This window comes from Ascaphus truei, chromosome 9 (assembly GCF_040206685.1).
Source record: "Ascaphus truei isolate aAscTru1 chromosome 9, aAscTru1.hap1, whole genome shotgun sequence".
In the NCBI taxonomy this organism is placed as follows: domain Eukaryota; kingdom Metazoa; phylum Chordata; class Amphibia; order Anura; family Ascaphidae; genus Ascaphus; species Ascaphus truei.
In genome coordinates this window covers 20,276,569-20,291,027 of record NC_134491.1, presented here as the reverse complement: position 1 = coordinate 20,291,027, position 14,459 = coordinate 20,276,569, and the positions used below count along the sequence as shown (strand labels likewise).

Below are 14,459 nucleotides of genomic sequence, written 5' to 3'. Positions count from 1 at the left end.
TGCCGACAGATGTCCTCCCCCCGCCCCGCTGTACTTCTCTCCCCGCTAGCTGGCATATCCTCCCCCCCCTGCTGGTACATCTCCCCCCGCTAGCTGGCACATCTCCCTCCCCCTCCCCCCGCTGACACATCTCCCCCGCACATCTCACATCACACACACACAGAGACACACACAGCCCCGATCCAGGCAAGAACACGCCCCCTCCCTTAGTAGCCACGCCCCTCGTTTTTATGTTATTGTTTTTGTGTTTCATTTTATTATTTTTTAGTTATTGTTATCAGTGTTGCACTATGATATTCTCTTTTGCATTTTCCCACATGATATGAGACATCTATCAAGACTTCTGTGACCTTGTCTGGATTCTAAAGGGTGGACTGTCCATTGGTCAGAAATCACATTAGGTGATTTATAATATTGCTTATAGGCGCCGGCATTATTGTGTTATTAAATTGCAGCCAGTGACTCCCAGCCCCTGCCTGAGCATTGTCTACGTTTCCCTGTGTTCCTGGCCACCTTGGGTTCTAGTTGTTGAGCCTTCCTTGTTCGTGAGCCTTCCCTGTTCCTGAGCCTTTCCGTGGCTTGCCTGTCCCCATGGCTTGCCTATCCCTGTGGTTTCCCTGTTCCGGAGGCTAGCTTGTTGCTGTGGCTAGCCTGTTCCTGAGGCTAGCCTATCCCTGTGGTTTCCCTGTTCCGGAGGCTAGCCTGTTGTTGTGGATAGCCTGTTCCTGAGGCTAGCCTATCCCTGTGGTTTCCCTGTTCCGGAGGCTAGCCTGTTGTTGTGGCTAGCCTGTTCCTGAGGCTAGCCTATCCCTGTGGTTTCCCTGTTCCGGAGGCTAGCTTGTTGCTGTGGCTAGCCTGTTGTTGTGGATAGCCTGTTCCTGAGGCTAGCCTATCCCTGTGGTTTCCCTGTTCCGGAGGCTAGCTTGTTGCTGTGGCTAGCCTGTTGTTGTGGCTAGCCTGTTGCTGTGGCTAGCCTGTTGCTGTGGCTAGCCTGTTGCTGTGGCTAGCCTGTTGCTGTGGCTAGCCTGTTGTTGTGGCTAGCCTGTTGTTGTGGCTAGCATGTTCCTGAGGCTTGCCTATCCCTGTGGTTTCCCTGTTCCGGAGGCTAGCTTGTTGCTGTGGCTAGCCTGTTGTTGTGGATAGCCTGTTCCTGAGGCTAGCTTATCCCTGTGGTTTCCCTGTTCCAGAGGCTAGCCTGTTCAGTTGGAATCCCTGTTGCTGACCCCGGAACATGACCCCGACCTCGCTGCCTGCTGCCTGCCCTGACCCTTTGCCTGCTTACCGACTACGGATACTCTAACAGGACTCTGTCCCTGGGCTTTGGTCGGTTAATTGGCATCCCTACCTCAGTCCTGCGGGTCCGCTTCCTGATCGGAGACGAGCACCGTCACACATTCGCTGCATTGAATCATATATACCACATTCCTGGATGTGCAGCAGTATGATCCTTTAACATTGAATGTTCTAGGTTTGTGACTAGCTGTGGGATCTTGGCATATACGTTTGCAAAGTTTGCAGCGTGTGATGATGCAGTCTTGTGCCAATCTGTTTTCTGGAGTTTCGTTGTGACGTTTTCTGTTGACTAACTTCTGACTGAGGTTTGGTGGTTGCCAGAATACAAGACACCACAGATTTCTGCAATAAACGTAACAACATCAAACAACAACATCCAACACACTACTAGTTACCATGGATGTAGAATCTCTGTATAGTAACATCCCCCACAAGGATGGTACTGAGGCATGTTTCAAACTCTTTGCAATATCTCCCTTGGATCAGAAATACAGCGCTGACGTAATTACCAAACTGATAGAATACATCCTCACACACAACTACTTCAGCTTCAACAAGGAAATGTACCTACAACTAATGGGGACTGCAATGGGCAGAAGGATGGCCCAGCAATATGGCACATGCCTCCACAAACCGTACAAATATTACAGATACGTTGATGATCTATGTATAATATGGACAGAGGGCGAAGAAAATCTTAAACAATTTCACGAGTCCTTGAATTCATTCCATCCACCCATTAAACTCAAAATAGATTATTCGGCAAACCTAGTGAACTTTCTGGATACAACAGTAACACTGAAGAATGGGAAACTACACACATCTGTATACAAGAAACCCACAGACAGATGTAGTTACTTCCATAACTCCAGCTTCCATCCCACTCATACAAAAGGAGCCATCCTACACAGCCAGGCTATAAGATCTCAACGCATATGCTCTGACACTGAAGACAGAAACAGACACCTCACAACCCTAACTGAATCATTCACACAGAAGGGATACAAGCCAAAGACTATTGCCACAACAATTGCAACTGCACTTAAAGCCCCACGAGAACACCTGCTCCAAAAAGAAAGAAACAACCCCACACGCATAGCACTAGTGGCCACATACAACCCTACCAAAGAGGGAATGTGCAAAATAATCCAAGATCTGCAACCCAAGCTGCCAGAGGATGAAACATTAAAATAAATCTTCCAACCTCCCATCCTTGCATTCCGGCAACCACAAAATCTCAGACAGAAGTTAGTCCACAGAAAACTAAACAACGAAACTCCAGGACGCTGTTAATGACACAAGACCGTGCAACAACACACGCTGCAAACTCTACAAACATATATGCCAGGATCCCACAGCCAGTCACAGACATAGAACATTCAATGTTAAAGGATCATACATCCAGGAATGTGGTATACTGAATATGATTCAATGCAGCCAATGTGACCAAGGATACAACATCAGTGAAACAAGCCCAAAAACTTCAAACCAGAATGAACCTACAGACACACAATAACACACCATGAAGAAGGAAGATGCTGCTCTCCGGTGGGACACCCATTCTCACAGCCCGATTATTCCATAAATTATTTAAACATCCAAATCCTCAACAGAATGTTTAAATGTATCAAGAACGGAAAACATTTGAACTCCAAACGATAATGCTCTTTGACACTAAAATAAGAGGACTTAGTGCTGATATGGGGTTTCTTACACACTATCAGAATATTTTGTAATGTTTGTCCCTGCCTCTGTTAATTTTACACTTAACCCCTTCCCCCCAGCCCCCTTCACACTGCTGATGGATGGTCCTACCTGCCCTCCACATTTCTCATTGTTCCTTTCATGCATTATTGCCCTGTCTGTTTATTTACAATTCCCTCTGCCAGTCCTTCTATACCACACCTGCCTTAGTTATCTTGGATTTTACATCTTAAGGTTTCACCTAATACTGAGTTACACACACACACACACACACACACGCACGCACGCACGCACGCACACACACACACACACAGTTACACTATACTCTACTTGTAGCTTCTCCCTCAGTTATTCTTAGATTATAACCCCATCCCTTGCAGCTGCTCATTGGGCCCTCACCGGAGCCAGGAACTCTTACTAGCAATACCTGCAGTGCTGGAGGCCTAATACTGTATATACGCACTGCTCTGCACACACAGATTCACACTGCTCTGCACACACAGATACACACTGCTCTGCACCCACTGACACACACTGCTCTGCACCCACTGATACACACTGCTCTGCACACACAGATACGCACTGCTCTGCACACACAGATACACACTGCTCTGCACACACAGATACACACTGCTCTGCACCCACTGATACACATTGCTCTGCACCCACTGATACACACTGCTCTGCACACACAGATACGCACTGCTCTGCACACACAGATACACACTGCTCTGCACACACAGATACACACTGCAGTGCACTCACTGATACGCACTGCTCTGCACCCACTGATACACACTGCTCTGCACACACAGATACGCACTGCTCTGCACCCACTGATACACACTGCTCTGCACACACAGATACACACTGCTCTGCACCCACTGATACACATTGCTCTGCAAACACAGATACGCACTGCTCTGCACCCACTGATACACATTGCTCTGCAAACACAGATACACACTGCTCTGCACCCACTGATACACACTGCTCTGCACACACAGATACACACTGCTCTGCACACACAGATACACACTGCTCTGCACCCACTGATACACATTGCTCTGCAAACACAGATACGCACTGCTATGCACCCACAGATACGCACTGCTCTGCACCCACTGATACACACGTCTCTGCACCCACTGATACACACTGCTCTGCACTCACTGATACTGCTCTGCCCACAGGTACGCCACTTTGCAGATGCTTATACATTGCTCTGCACATACAGAAATATGCTACACTGCATCCTGTTATAGACTGCTCTGTACATACATAAATACACTGTTCTGCCTACATACATACAGTATACACACTGCCCCGCACACACATGCGCTGCTCTGTATACATACATACAGTATACACACTGCCCCGCACACACACGTGCTGCACACTGCTCTGTATACATACATACAGTATACACACTGCCCTGCACATACACATGCGCTGCTCTGTATACATACACAGTATACACACTGCCCCGCACACACACGTGCTGCACACTGCTCTGTATACATACATACAGTATACACACTGCCCTGCACACACACATGTGCTGCTCTGTATACATACACAGTATACACACTGCCCTGCACACACACATGCACTGCACACTGCTCTGTATACATACATACAGTATACACACTGCCCTGCACACACACATGCGCTGCTCTGTATACATACACAGTGTACACACTGCCCTGCACACACGTGCCACACGCTCTATATACACACATTAATACACTTTTCTGCACACACAAATTTACATTGCTCTGCAATTGTATTTAAGTTTTAGCTTTATTAATTCATGAAACATAAAAAAATGGAATTATTAAAACCTGCTGTGGCCCTGCAGTCTATCTGTGCCCTGCAGTCTATCTGTGCCCTGCAGTCTATCTGTGCCCCTGCAGTCTATCTGTGCCCCTGCAGTCTATCTGTGCATCTGCAGTCTATCTGTGCCCCTGCAGTCTATCTGTGCCTCTGCAGTCTATCTGTGCCCTGCAGTCTATCTGTGCCCTGCAGTCTATCTGTGCCCCTGCAGTCTATCTGTGCCCTGCAGTCTATCTGTGCCCCTGCAGTCTATCTGTGCCCCTGCAGTCTATCTGTGCCTCTGCAGTCTATCTGTGCCCCTGCAGTCTATCTGTGCCCTGCAGTCTATCTGTGCCCCTGCAGTCTATCTGTGCCCTGCAGTCTATCTGTGCCCCTGCAGTCTATATGTGCCCTGCACTCTATATGTGCCCTGCAGTCTATCTGTGCCCCTGCAGTCTATCTGTGCCATGCAGTCTATCTGTGCCCCTGCAGTCTATCGGTGCCCCTGCAGTCTATCTGTGCCCCTGCAGTCTATCTGTGCCCTGCAGTCTATCTGTGCCCCTGCAGTCTATCTGTGCCCTGCACTTTATATGTGCCCCTGCAGTCTATCTGTGCCCCTGCAATCTATCTGTGCCCCTGCAGTCTAGCTGTGCCCCTGCAGTCTATCTGTGCCCTGCAGTCTAGCTGTGCCCATGCAATCTATCTGTGCCCCTGCAGTCTATCTGTGCCCCTGCAGTCTATCTGTGCCCTGCAGTCTATCTGTGCCCTGCAGCCTATCTTTGCCCTGCAGTCTATCTGTGCCCTTTCAGGCTAGTTGTGCCCCTGCAGTCTATCTGTGCCCCTGCAGTCTAGCTGTGCCCGTGCAGTCTATCTGTGCCCTGCAGTCTATCTGTGCCCCTGCAGTCTATCTGTGCCCCTGCAGTCTAGCTGTGCCCATGCAGTCTATCTGTGCCCCTGCAGTCTATCTGTGCCCCTGCAGTATATCTGTGCCCCTGCAGTATATCTGTGCCCCTGCAGTCTATCTGTGCCCCTGCAGTCTATCTGTGCCCCTGCAGTATATCTGTGCCCTGTAGTCTATCTGTGCCCCTGCAGTCTATCTGTGCCCCTGCACTCTAGCTGTGCCCGTGCAGTCTAGCTGTGCCCATGCAGTCTATCTGTGCCCCTGCAGTCTATCTGTGCCCCTGCAGTATATCTGTGCCCTGTAGTCTATCTGTGCCCCTGCAGTCTATCTGTGCCCCTGCACTCTAGCTGTGCCCGTGCAGTCTAGCTGTGCCTGTGCAGTCTAGCTGTGCCCTGGCATTATATCTGTGCCCGTGCAGTATATCTGTGCCCCTGCAGTCTAGCTTTGCCCATGCAGTCTGGCTGTACCCCTGCAGTCTAGCTTTGCCAGTGCAGACTAGCTTTGCCCTTGCAGTCTAGCTTTGCCCCTGCAGTCTAGCTGTGCCCATGTGGTCTATCTGTGCCCTGCAGTCTATCTGTGCCCTGCAGTCTATCTGTGCCCTGCAGTCTATCTGTGCCCTTTCAGGATAGTTGTGCCCGTGCAGTCTAGCTGTGCCCCTGCAGTATATCTGTGCCCCTGCAGTCTAGCTGTGCCCCTGCAGTATATCTGTGCCCCTGCAGTCTAGCTGTGCCCGTGCAGTCTAGCTGTGCCCCTGCAGTATATTTGTGCCCGTGCAGTCTAGCTGTGCCCATGCAGTATATCTGTGCCCGTGCAGTCTAGCTGTGCCCCTGAAGTCTAGCTGTGCCCCTGCAGTCTAGCTGTGCCCCTGAAGTCTAGCTGTGCCCCTGAAGTCTAGCTGTGCCCCTGCAGTCTAGCTGTGCCCCTGCAGTCTAGCTGTGCCCCTGAAGTCTAGCTGTGCCCCTGAAGTCTAGCTGTGCCCCTGCAGTCTAGCTGTGCCCCTGCAGTCTAGCTGTGCCCCTGAAGTCTAGCTGTGCCCCTGAAGTCTAGCTGTGCCCCTGAAGTCTAGCTGTGCCCCTGCAGTCTAGCTGTGCCCCTGCAGTCTAGCTGTGCCCCTGAAGTCTAGCTGTGCCCCTGCAGTATATCTGTGCCTCTGCAGTCTAGCTGTGCCCCTGCTTTGCCCGTGCAGTCTAGCTTTGCCCGTGCAGTCTAGCTGTGCCCCTGTAGTATATCGGTGCACGTGCAGTCTATCTGTGCCCCTTCAGGCTAGCTGTGCCCCTGCAGTTTATCTTTGCCCATGCAGTCTATGCCTAGAAGGTGCCTGTGTGTGCCCCCGCCCCTTCCCCCTAGCTCTGGGACGCCTGTCCCCTCATGTCCTGTTTTGGGATGGGGTGTGTGAGGGGATCATGTGTCCCTCACATTCACTCTGTCCCACTTTCAATTAGGGTTTTTTTGTTCAGCAGACGGGGAGAGAGAGGGAGTGAAGTGAGAGAGGGGGAGAGAGAGAGAGGGAGGGGGCAGAAGGACAGACGGACACACAAGAAGGGCAAAGAGCCAGGGACAGAGTGAGACAGGGGCACAGGGAAGGGTATACACGTAGGGGTATCAAGATATACACAGGGATATCCAGATATACACAGGTATATCCAGATATATACACAGGGGTGTACAGATATACACAGGGGTGTACAGATATACATACAGGTGTATCCAGATATACACACGTGTATACAAATGGGCACATAGATATACAGTACAAGTCGAAAGGAATACAGATCTACATACAGATATATGGGACACAGGTATAAGGATATATATGTATATGTACAGTCAGAAGGACATCAAGCATATATAGATATCAGGCGCTTTAGAGACAAATAACAGAAACAGATAAATACAGAGGAAGAAGCACAGTGAATAAAAGAAAATATATGTAAATATTCAGTTATATATAGCTTGACGGGTCTACAGATACATATATATATATATAGAAATACAGGAGACAGACTGCAGAGAAACTACAGAGAGGAGTAACTGGCCGTACAGAGACTGACCATCAACACAAGAAGCCGGACACCGGTCACTTGGACCTCATTCATTTGGACCCTGGTCACTCGGACCCTTGGACACTGGTCACTTGGATCCTCGGACACCGGTCATTTGGATCTTTGGACACCGGTCACTCAGACACCCCTGAATCAGGACCATGTCCACAGCAGTGAGCCCCACAGCGTTGGACAGAGAGGGGGCCCCCGCAGGCCGGGGCAAGAAGGTAGCAGGAGGGGGCACTCAGTGTGGGAGTTGGTGTAGTTTGCACTGTGTTGGGCAGTTATTGACCTCTCCCCCCCCCCAGAACCCGCTGACCGGGCTGCGCTGGAGGAGATTGGAAGAGCCGTTGGGATTCATAAAACTGCTGGAATGGGTGAGAGAGAGAGTGGGCGTGTTATTCCTGTCCCGGGGGGGGGGGGGGGGGGGGGGAGATCTACAGAAGGGTGTGTGAGGGGGGGAGGTGCTAACTTATGTGCCCCCCCTGATGGATCTGTAGCACTCTCCCCAAAATATAGTTCTGTATCCCCCCTCTCTAAATAGCTATGTAAACCCTCCGAAAAGCTCCTCTGTATCCCCCCCAGATAGCTTTGTAGCCCCCCACCCCAAGATAGCTATGTATCTCCCCCTCTGAGATAGCTTTGTATCCGTGCATATAGATAGCTCTGTATCCCCACCCCTGCAGATAGCTCTGTACCCCCCCCCTGCAGATAGCTCTGTATACCCCCCTCCCCCCACCTGCAGATAGCTGTGCTCACATTTCACTGCAGAGTAGGAATCTTTCCCAGCCTGTAACCTTTCCACCAGCACCATATCCCACATGCCTGGGATCTCTGAGCACTTGCACTGTGCCAATAACCCCCTTCCCCCCACATCCTATATAACGTGTATATCATTCCCACAGGACCCAATCCAACATCATTTGTATGGCAGCCCCAGGTCATGTCCTCAGGACAGTCCCCATCATCTCATATCATGGCACCCTAGGTTGGTCACCATAGGTCATCACCCCCATGTCATGTCACCTTAGGATGCTCACCATAGATCATGTTATCCCATGATGGTCACCATAGGTCATCACCCCCATGTCATGTCACCCTAGGATAGTTACCTCCATGTCATGTCACCCTAAGATGATCAGCATAGAGCATGACCCCCATGTCATGTCATCCTAGGATGGTCACCATAAATCATCACCCCCATGTCATGTCACCCTAGGATGGTCACCCCCATGTCATGTCACCTTAGGATGCTCACCATAGATCATGTTATCCCATGATGGTCACCATAGGTCATCACCCCCATGTCATGTCACCCTATGATAGTTACCCCCATGTCATGTCACCCTAAGATGATCACCATAGATCATGACCCCCATGTCATGTCATCCTAGGATGGTCACCATAGATCATCACCCCCATGTCATGTCACCCTAGGATGGTCACAATAGGTCATCACCACCATATCATGTCACCCTGGGATAGTTACCCCCATGTCATGTCACCCTAAGATGATCACCATAGATCATCACCCCCATGTCATGTCATCCTAGGATGGTCACAATAGATTATGTCACCCCATGATGGTCACCATAAGTCATCACCCCCATGTAATATCCCCCTAGGATGGTCACCCCCATGTCATGTCATGCTAGGATGGTCACTCACATGTCATGTCACCGTGGGATGGTCACCATACTGTAGATCATGTTACCCCATGATGGTCACCATAGGTCATCACCCCCATGTCATGTCACCATAGGATAGTTACCCCCATGTCATATCACCCTACGATGGTCACCATAGATCATCACCCCCATGTCATGTCATCCTAGGATGGTCACCCCCATGTACGGTCTCCCTAGGATGGTCACCCCCATGTCATGTCATGCTAGGATGGTCACCCCCATGTTATGTTACCCTAGGATAGTTACCCCCATGTCATGTTATCCTAGGATGGTCACCCCCGTGTCCTGTCACCCTGGGGTGGTCACCCCCATGTCATGTCACCCTACGATAGTCTCCCCCATGTCATGTCACACGAGGATGGTCACTCCCATGTCATGTTACTCTAGGATGGTCACCCCCATGTCCTGTCACCCTGGGATGGTCACCCCATGTCATGTCATACTAGGATAGTCACCCCCATGTCATGTCACCCTAGGATGGTCACCCCCATGTCATGTCACCCTAAGATAGTCTCCCCCATGTCATGTCACCCTAGGATTGTCACCCCCATGTCATGTCACCCTAGGATGGTCACCCCCATGTCATGTCGCCCTAGGATGGTCACCCCCATGTCATGTCACCCTAAGATAGTCTCCCCCATGTCATGTCGCTAGGATGGTCACCCCCATGTAATGTTACCCTAAGATAGTCTCCCCCATGTCATGTCGCCCTAGGATGGTCACCCCCATGTCATGTCACCCTAAGATAGTCTCCCCCATGTCATGTCGCCCTAGGATGGTCACCCCCATGTCATGTCACCCTAGGTCATGTCCCCATAGCTGACCCTTTAGTCCTTTCTCTGTGCTGGGAGATATGTTCAGGCTTTGGTTCTGCTCAGGATTCCAATGCTCCGCCGCTTCCAGAGAGGTCTCCGGTGAAGCCTGTCCTGCAGGCCTCAGTCATCAGAGATTTCCTGCTGCTGCAAAAGAAACAGCACTTTATAGGAGGAAACAAACATTAACAGCAGTGATTTTCTGTTATAAATCTGATGCTATTTTTGTCAGTTTTGCAGCTGGAAAACTTTAATAAAAAATAGCAATGCCTCTGAACTGTGTCCCCAGGCGTCTCCTGGTCATCAATACCTCCTGTCCACTCTCCTTGGTCCCCCTTTCTTTAGTTTCATTCCATTGCACTCCTGCTCTTCTCCCCTCTCCTCACATCGCCCCCGCCCCTCACGTCTGTCCCCTCGTATTCCCCCTAAGGCTTAGTCCATAGAGACTGAAGCCGTGCGGAGGCGCGCAGAGGCTGAGGGAAAGCGGTGCTTTCCCTGGCCTTAGAGCGCGCGCCGTCCGTGGGCGTGTCTGGGGGGCGGGCCAGTGACGTCAGGGAGCTGGTTCGCCCTCATTGGGCGAACCGCTCACGTGACCGGCCCTGCGCTCCGGCGAGCTCAAAAACGAAAGATTTCTTAAGACCTCGGGCATGGTCAGCGCTTAGGCGCTGACCCGTGCTGAGGCGCGCTGCTGCTCGGCACTGAGCCCCTGCAGCCGCAATGAGAGCGGCTTTAGCAGGGGCTCGCGCACGCTTCCGCACGCTTGCGGAGCGTGTGTCTTAAGAAATCTTTAGTTTTTGAGCTCGCCGGAGCGCAGGGCCGGTCACTGGCTCGCCCCCAGACACGCCCACGGATGGCGCGCGCTATAAGGCCAGGGAAAGCACCGCTTTCCCTCAGCCTCTGCGCGCCTCCTCACGGCTTCAGTCTCTATGGACTAAGCCTAAGACACACGCTTCCGCAGGCGTGCGGAAGCGTGAGCGAGCCCCTGCTAAAGCCGCTCTCATTGCGGCTGCAGGGGCTCAGTACCGAGCAGCAGCGCGCCTCAGCACGGGTCAGCGCCATGCCCGAGGCCTTATTGTTCTCTCCCTCTGTCTCCATCACCTTGGACAGTTCCATCACTCAATAGTGCCAGTAATAACGTTGTCCCATGTTAAACTGATGCAAGTCTGCACATAGATCCTCACACAGTCAGTGCTGCCTCAAAAAGCTTGCAATCTATGGTGCTGGGGCAGAAGGAGACTAAATCTCTCTTTCCCTCTCTCTCCCCCTCCATACCCCCTCTCTCCTCCCCCTTCCCACCCCTCCCTTCCCCTCCTCCCAACCCCTTCTCTCTTACCCCTCCCCAACCCCTCTCTTCCCCCTCCCCAACCCCTCTCTTCCCCCTCCACCCCCTCTCTCTTTCCCCTCCCAACCCTCTTCCCCTCCCCACTCCCTCTCTCTCCTCGCCCTCCTCATCCCCTCTTCCCCCTCCCCACCCCCTCTTCCACATCCCGGCACTCCCCTCTCTTCCCCCTCTCCACCCCCTAACTTCCCCCTCCACACCCCCCCTCTCTTCCCCCTCCCCACCCCCTTTCCCCTCCCAACCCCCTCTCCTCCCCATCCCCTCTCTCCTTGCCCTCCCCACCCCCACTCTCTTCCCCTTCTCCTCCTCCCCACCCCCTCTTCCCCCTCCCCACACACCCCTCTCTTCCCCCTCCCCACCCCCTATCTTCCCCCTCCTCTCTCTCTTCCCCCCCCCACCCCCCCTCCCTCTCAGCTCTTTGCTATATTTGCCTTTGGAAGTTGTGGTTCATACAGTGGAGAGACGGCAGCAACTGTGACATGTAAAAAAGAGGATGAGCCCGACACGCTGCTGATCTCGGTGCCCTTTGGGTATCCCTTCAGGTAACACCCCCCTCCCCTTCACCCCCCCCTCCCCAACCCCCCCCCCCCCCCATCTCTCACAATCCCATCAGGACTCCAAAATATCCCTGTCACTGGACATTTCCCATGCAACATTAACTGTCCTGCACAGTATGCCCTACATATCGTAACCCACCTCCCGCTGCCTTCCTCCCCCCTTGTATGTATATACCCCCCCCCCTGTGTATTGCTCCCCCAGGCTGTACCAGCAGCGCTACGAGATGCCCGCCTGTGAGGATCTGGAACGCCGCGTGCTGCACCTCGCCGGGGACTTCTCGGCTCCCGCCGAGTTCTTCGTCACTCTGGGCGTCTTCGCCTTCCTGTACTCCATGCTGGCGCTGGTCGTCTACCTGCGTTTCCACGAGCAATACACCCAGATCCGCAGGGTGCCCATCGTGGTACGGAGCGAGGGAGGCGAGAGAGAGGGGCGTAAATGGGGGGGGGGGGGGAGTTGGGTGACGGGGAAGAGAGGGGCATGGGAGAGACACAGAGGTAAGGGGGGGGGGACAGAGGCGGGCGAGGGTTGAGAGGGGCCCTGTGGGGGTGGAAGGGCAGAGTGGTGTAATAAAAGGAGATGACATCGGGGCATCCTACAAACTGGGCACCTCTGAGCTGGCACCTCCTATGTAAGGCACTTTTCTTCATGCAGTGACAATGACAGTTCAGTGACAGTGGGTTACAGTGACAGTGGGTACAGTGACAGTGGGTACAGTGACAGTGGGTTACAGTGACAGTGGGTACAGTGACAGTGGGTTACAGTGACAGTGGGTTACAGTGACAGTGGGTTACAGTGACAATGACAGTTCAGTGACAGTGGGTTACAGTGACAGTGGGTACAGTGACAGTGGGTTACAGTGACAGTGGGTACAGTGACAGTGGGTTACTGTGACAGTGGGTACAGTGACAGTGGGTACAGTGACAGTGGGTTACAGTGACAGTGGGTACAGTGACAGTGGGTTACAGTGACAGTGGGTTACAGTGACAGTGGGTTACAGTGACAGTGGGTACAGTGACAGTGGGTTACAGTGACAGTGGGTTACAGTGGGTTACAGTGACAGTGGGTACAGTGACAGTGGGTACAGTGACAGTGGGTTACAGTGACAGTGGGTACAGTGACAGTGGGTTACAGTGACAGTGGGTTACAGTGACAGTGGGTTACAGTGACAGTGGGTACAGTGACAGTGGGTACAGTGACAGTGGGTTACAGTGACAGTGGGTTACAGTGACATGACGACACTGTGTCCCCTCAGGATTTCTGTGTGACGGGGGTCTTTGCCTTCCTGTGGCTCGTGGCGGCCTCAGCGTGGGGAAAGGGTGTGATGGACGTGAAGTTGGCCACGCGCCCGTCCAGTATCCTGTCTGCGATGCCACTGTGCCAGCTGGAGAAAGCTGTGTGCAGTGCGGGCGCCGCACCATTCTTTGGCCTCGCCAATGTGTCTGTGGTAAGAGGGGTTAAAGTTCACTGAGTACAACACATCCCCCCACTGAATGTCTCTCTCCCTCTCTCCTCCCCCCACTGAATGTCTCTCCCCCTCTCCTCCCCCCACTGAATGACTCTCCCCTCCCTCCCCCCCCACTGAATGTCTCTTCCACTCTCCCCCCCCCCACTGAATGTCTCTCCCCCTCTCTCCCTCCCCCCCCACTAAATGTTTCTCCCCCTCTCTCCTCCCTCCACTGAATGTCTCTTCCACACTCTCCCCCCCACTGAATGTCTCTTCCCTTTCTCCTCCCCCCACTGAATGTCTCTTCCCCTCTCCCCTACCCCCACTGAATGTCTCTTCCACACTCCCCCCCCCCACTGAATGTCTCTTCCCTCTCTCTCCCCCACACTATATGTCTCTTCCCCTCACTCCTCCCCCCACTGAATGTCTCTTCACCTCTCCTCCCCCACTGAAAGTCTCTTCCCCTCTCTCCTCCCCCCACTGAATGTCTCTTCCACTCCCTCCCCCCCCCCACTGAATCTCTTCCCCCCTCTCCTCCCCCCACTGAATGTCTCTTTTCCTCTCTCCTCCCCAACTGAATGTCTCTCCCCCTCTCTCCTCCCCCCACTGACTGCCTCTCACCCTCTCTCCTCTCCCCACTGAATGGCTCTTCTCCTCTCTCCTCCCCCAACTGCATGTCTATCTCCTCTCCCTACTGAATACCACTTCACCTCTCTCCTCCCCCCACTGAATGTCTCTCCTCCCCATCCCTCTCCTACTCTACCTCCCCCTCACTCTCTCCTTTCTCTCAACCTGGATCCCTCTCTCCCTCCCTCTCTTCCCCTCTCCCTCCCTCTCTTCCCCTCTCCATTTCCCTCTCTTTC

General features: G+C 52.7%; 1 protein-coding gene across 1 annotated transcript; it reads left to right on the top strand.

Annotated features, from left to right (window-relative positions):
• The first annotated feature begins 7,167 nt into the window (after nucleotides 1-7,167).
• On the top strand, nucleotides 7,168-13,620 carry SYPL2 (synaptophysin like 2). Its single transcript, XM_075615379.1, has 5 exons — nucleotides 7,168-7,982; nucleotides 8,064-8,132; nucleotides 12,009-12,136; nucleotides 12,354-12,552; nucleotides 13,405-13,620. The coding sequence occupies exons 1-5, from the start codon at nucleotides 7,917-7,919 to the stop codon at nucleotides 13,618-13,620; spliced, it is 678 nt and encodes a 225-aa protein (XP_075471494.1). The 5' UTR covers nucleotides 7,168-7,916.
• Nucleotides 13,621-14,459: the final 839 nt, after the last annotated feature.

Excerpts from the sequence above, each read along its gene's own strand:
- SYPL2 (XM_075615379.1), top strand. The coding sequence starts at position 7,917 with ATGTCCACAGCAGTGAGCCCCACAGCGTTGGACAGAGAGGGGGCCCCC. Across the intron at positions 7,983-8,063 it reads CCGCAGGCCGGGGCAAGAAG|AACCCGCTGACCGGGCTGCG; the intron begins GTAGCAGGAGGG and ends CCCCCCCCCCAG. Across the intron at positions 12,553-13,404 it reads TCCGCAGGGTGCCCATCGTG|GATTTCTGTGTGACGGGGGT; the intron begins GTACGGAGCGAG and ends GTGTCCCCTCAG.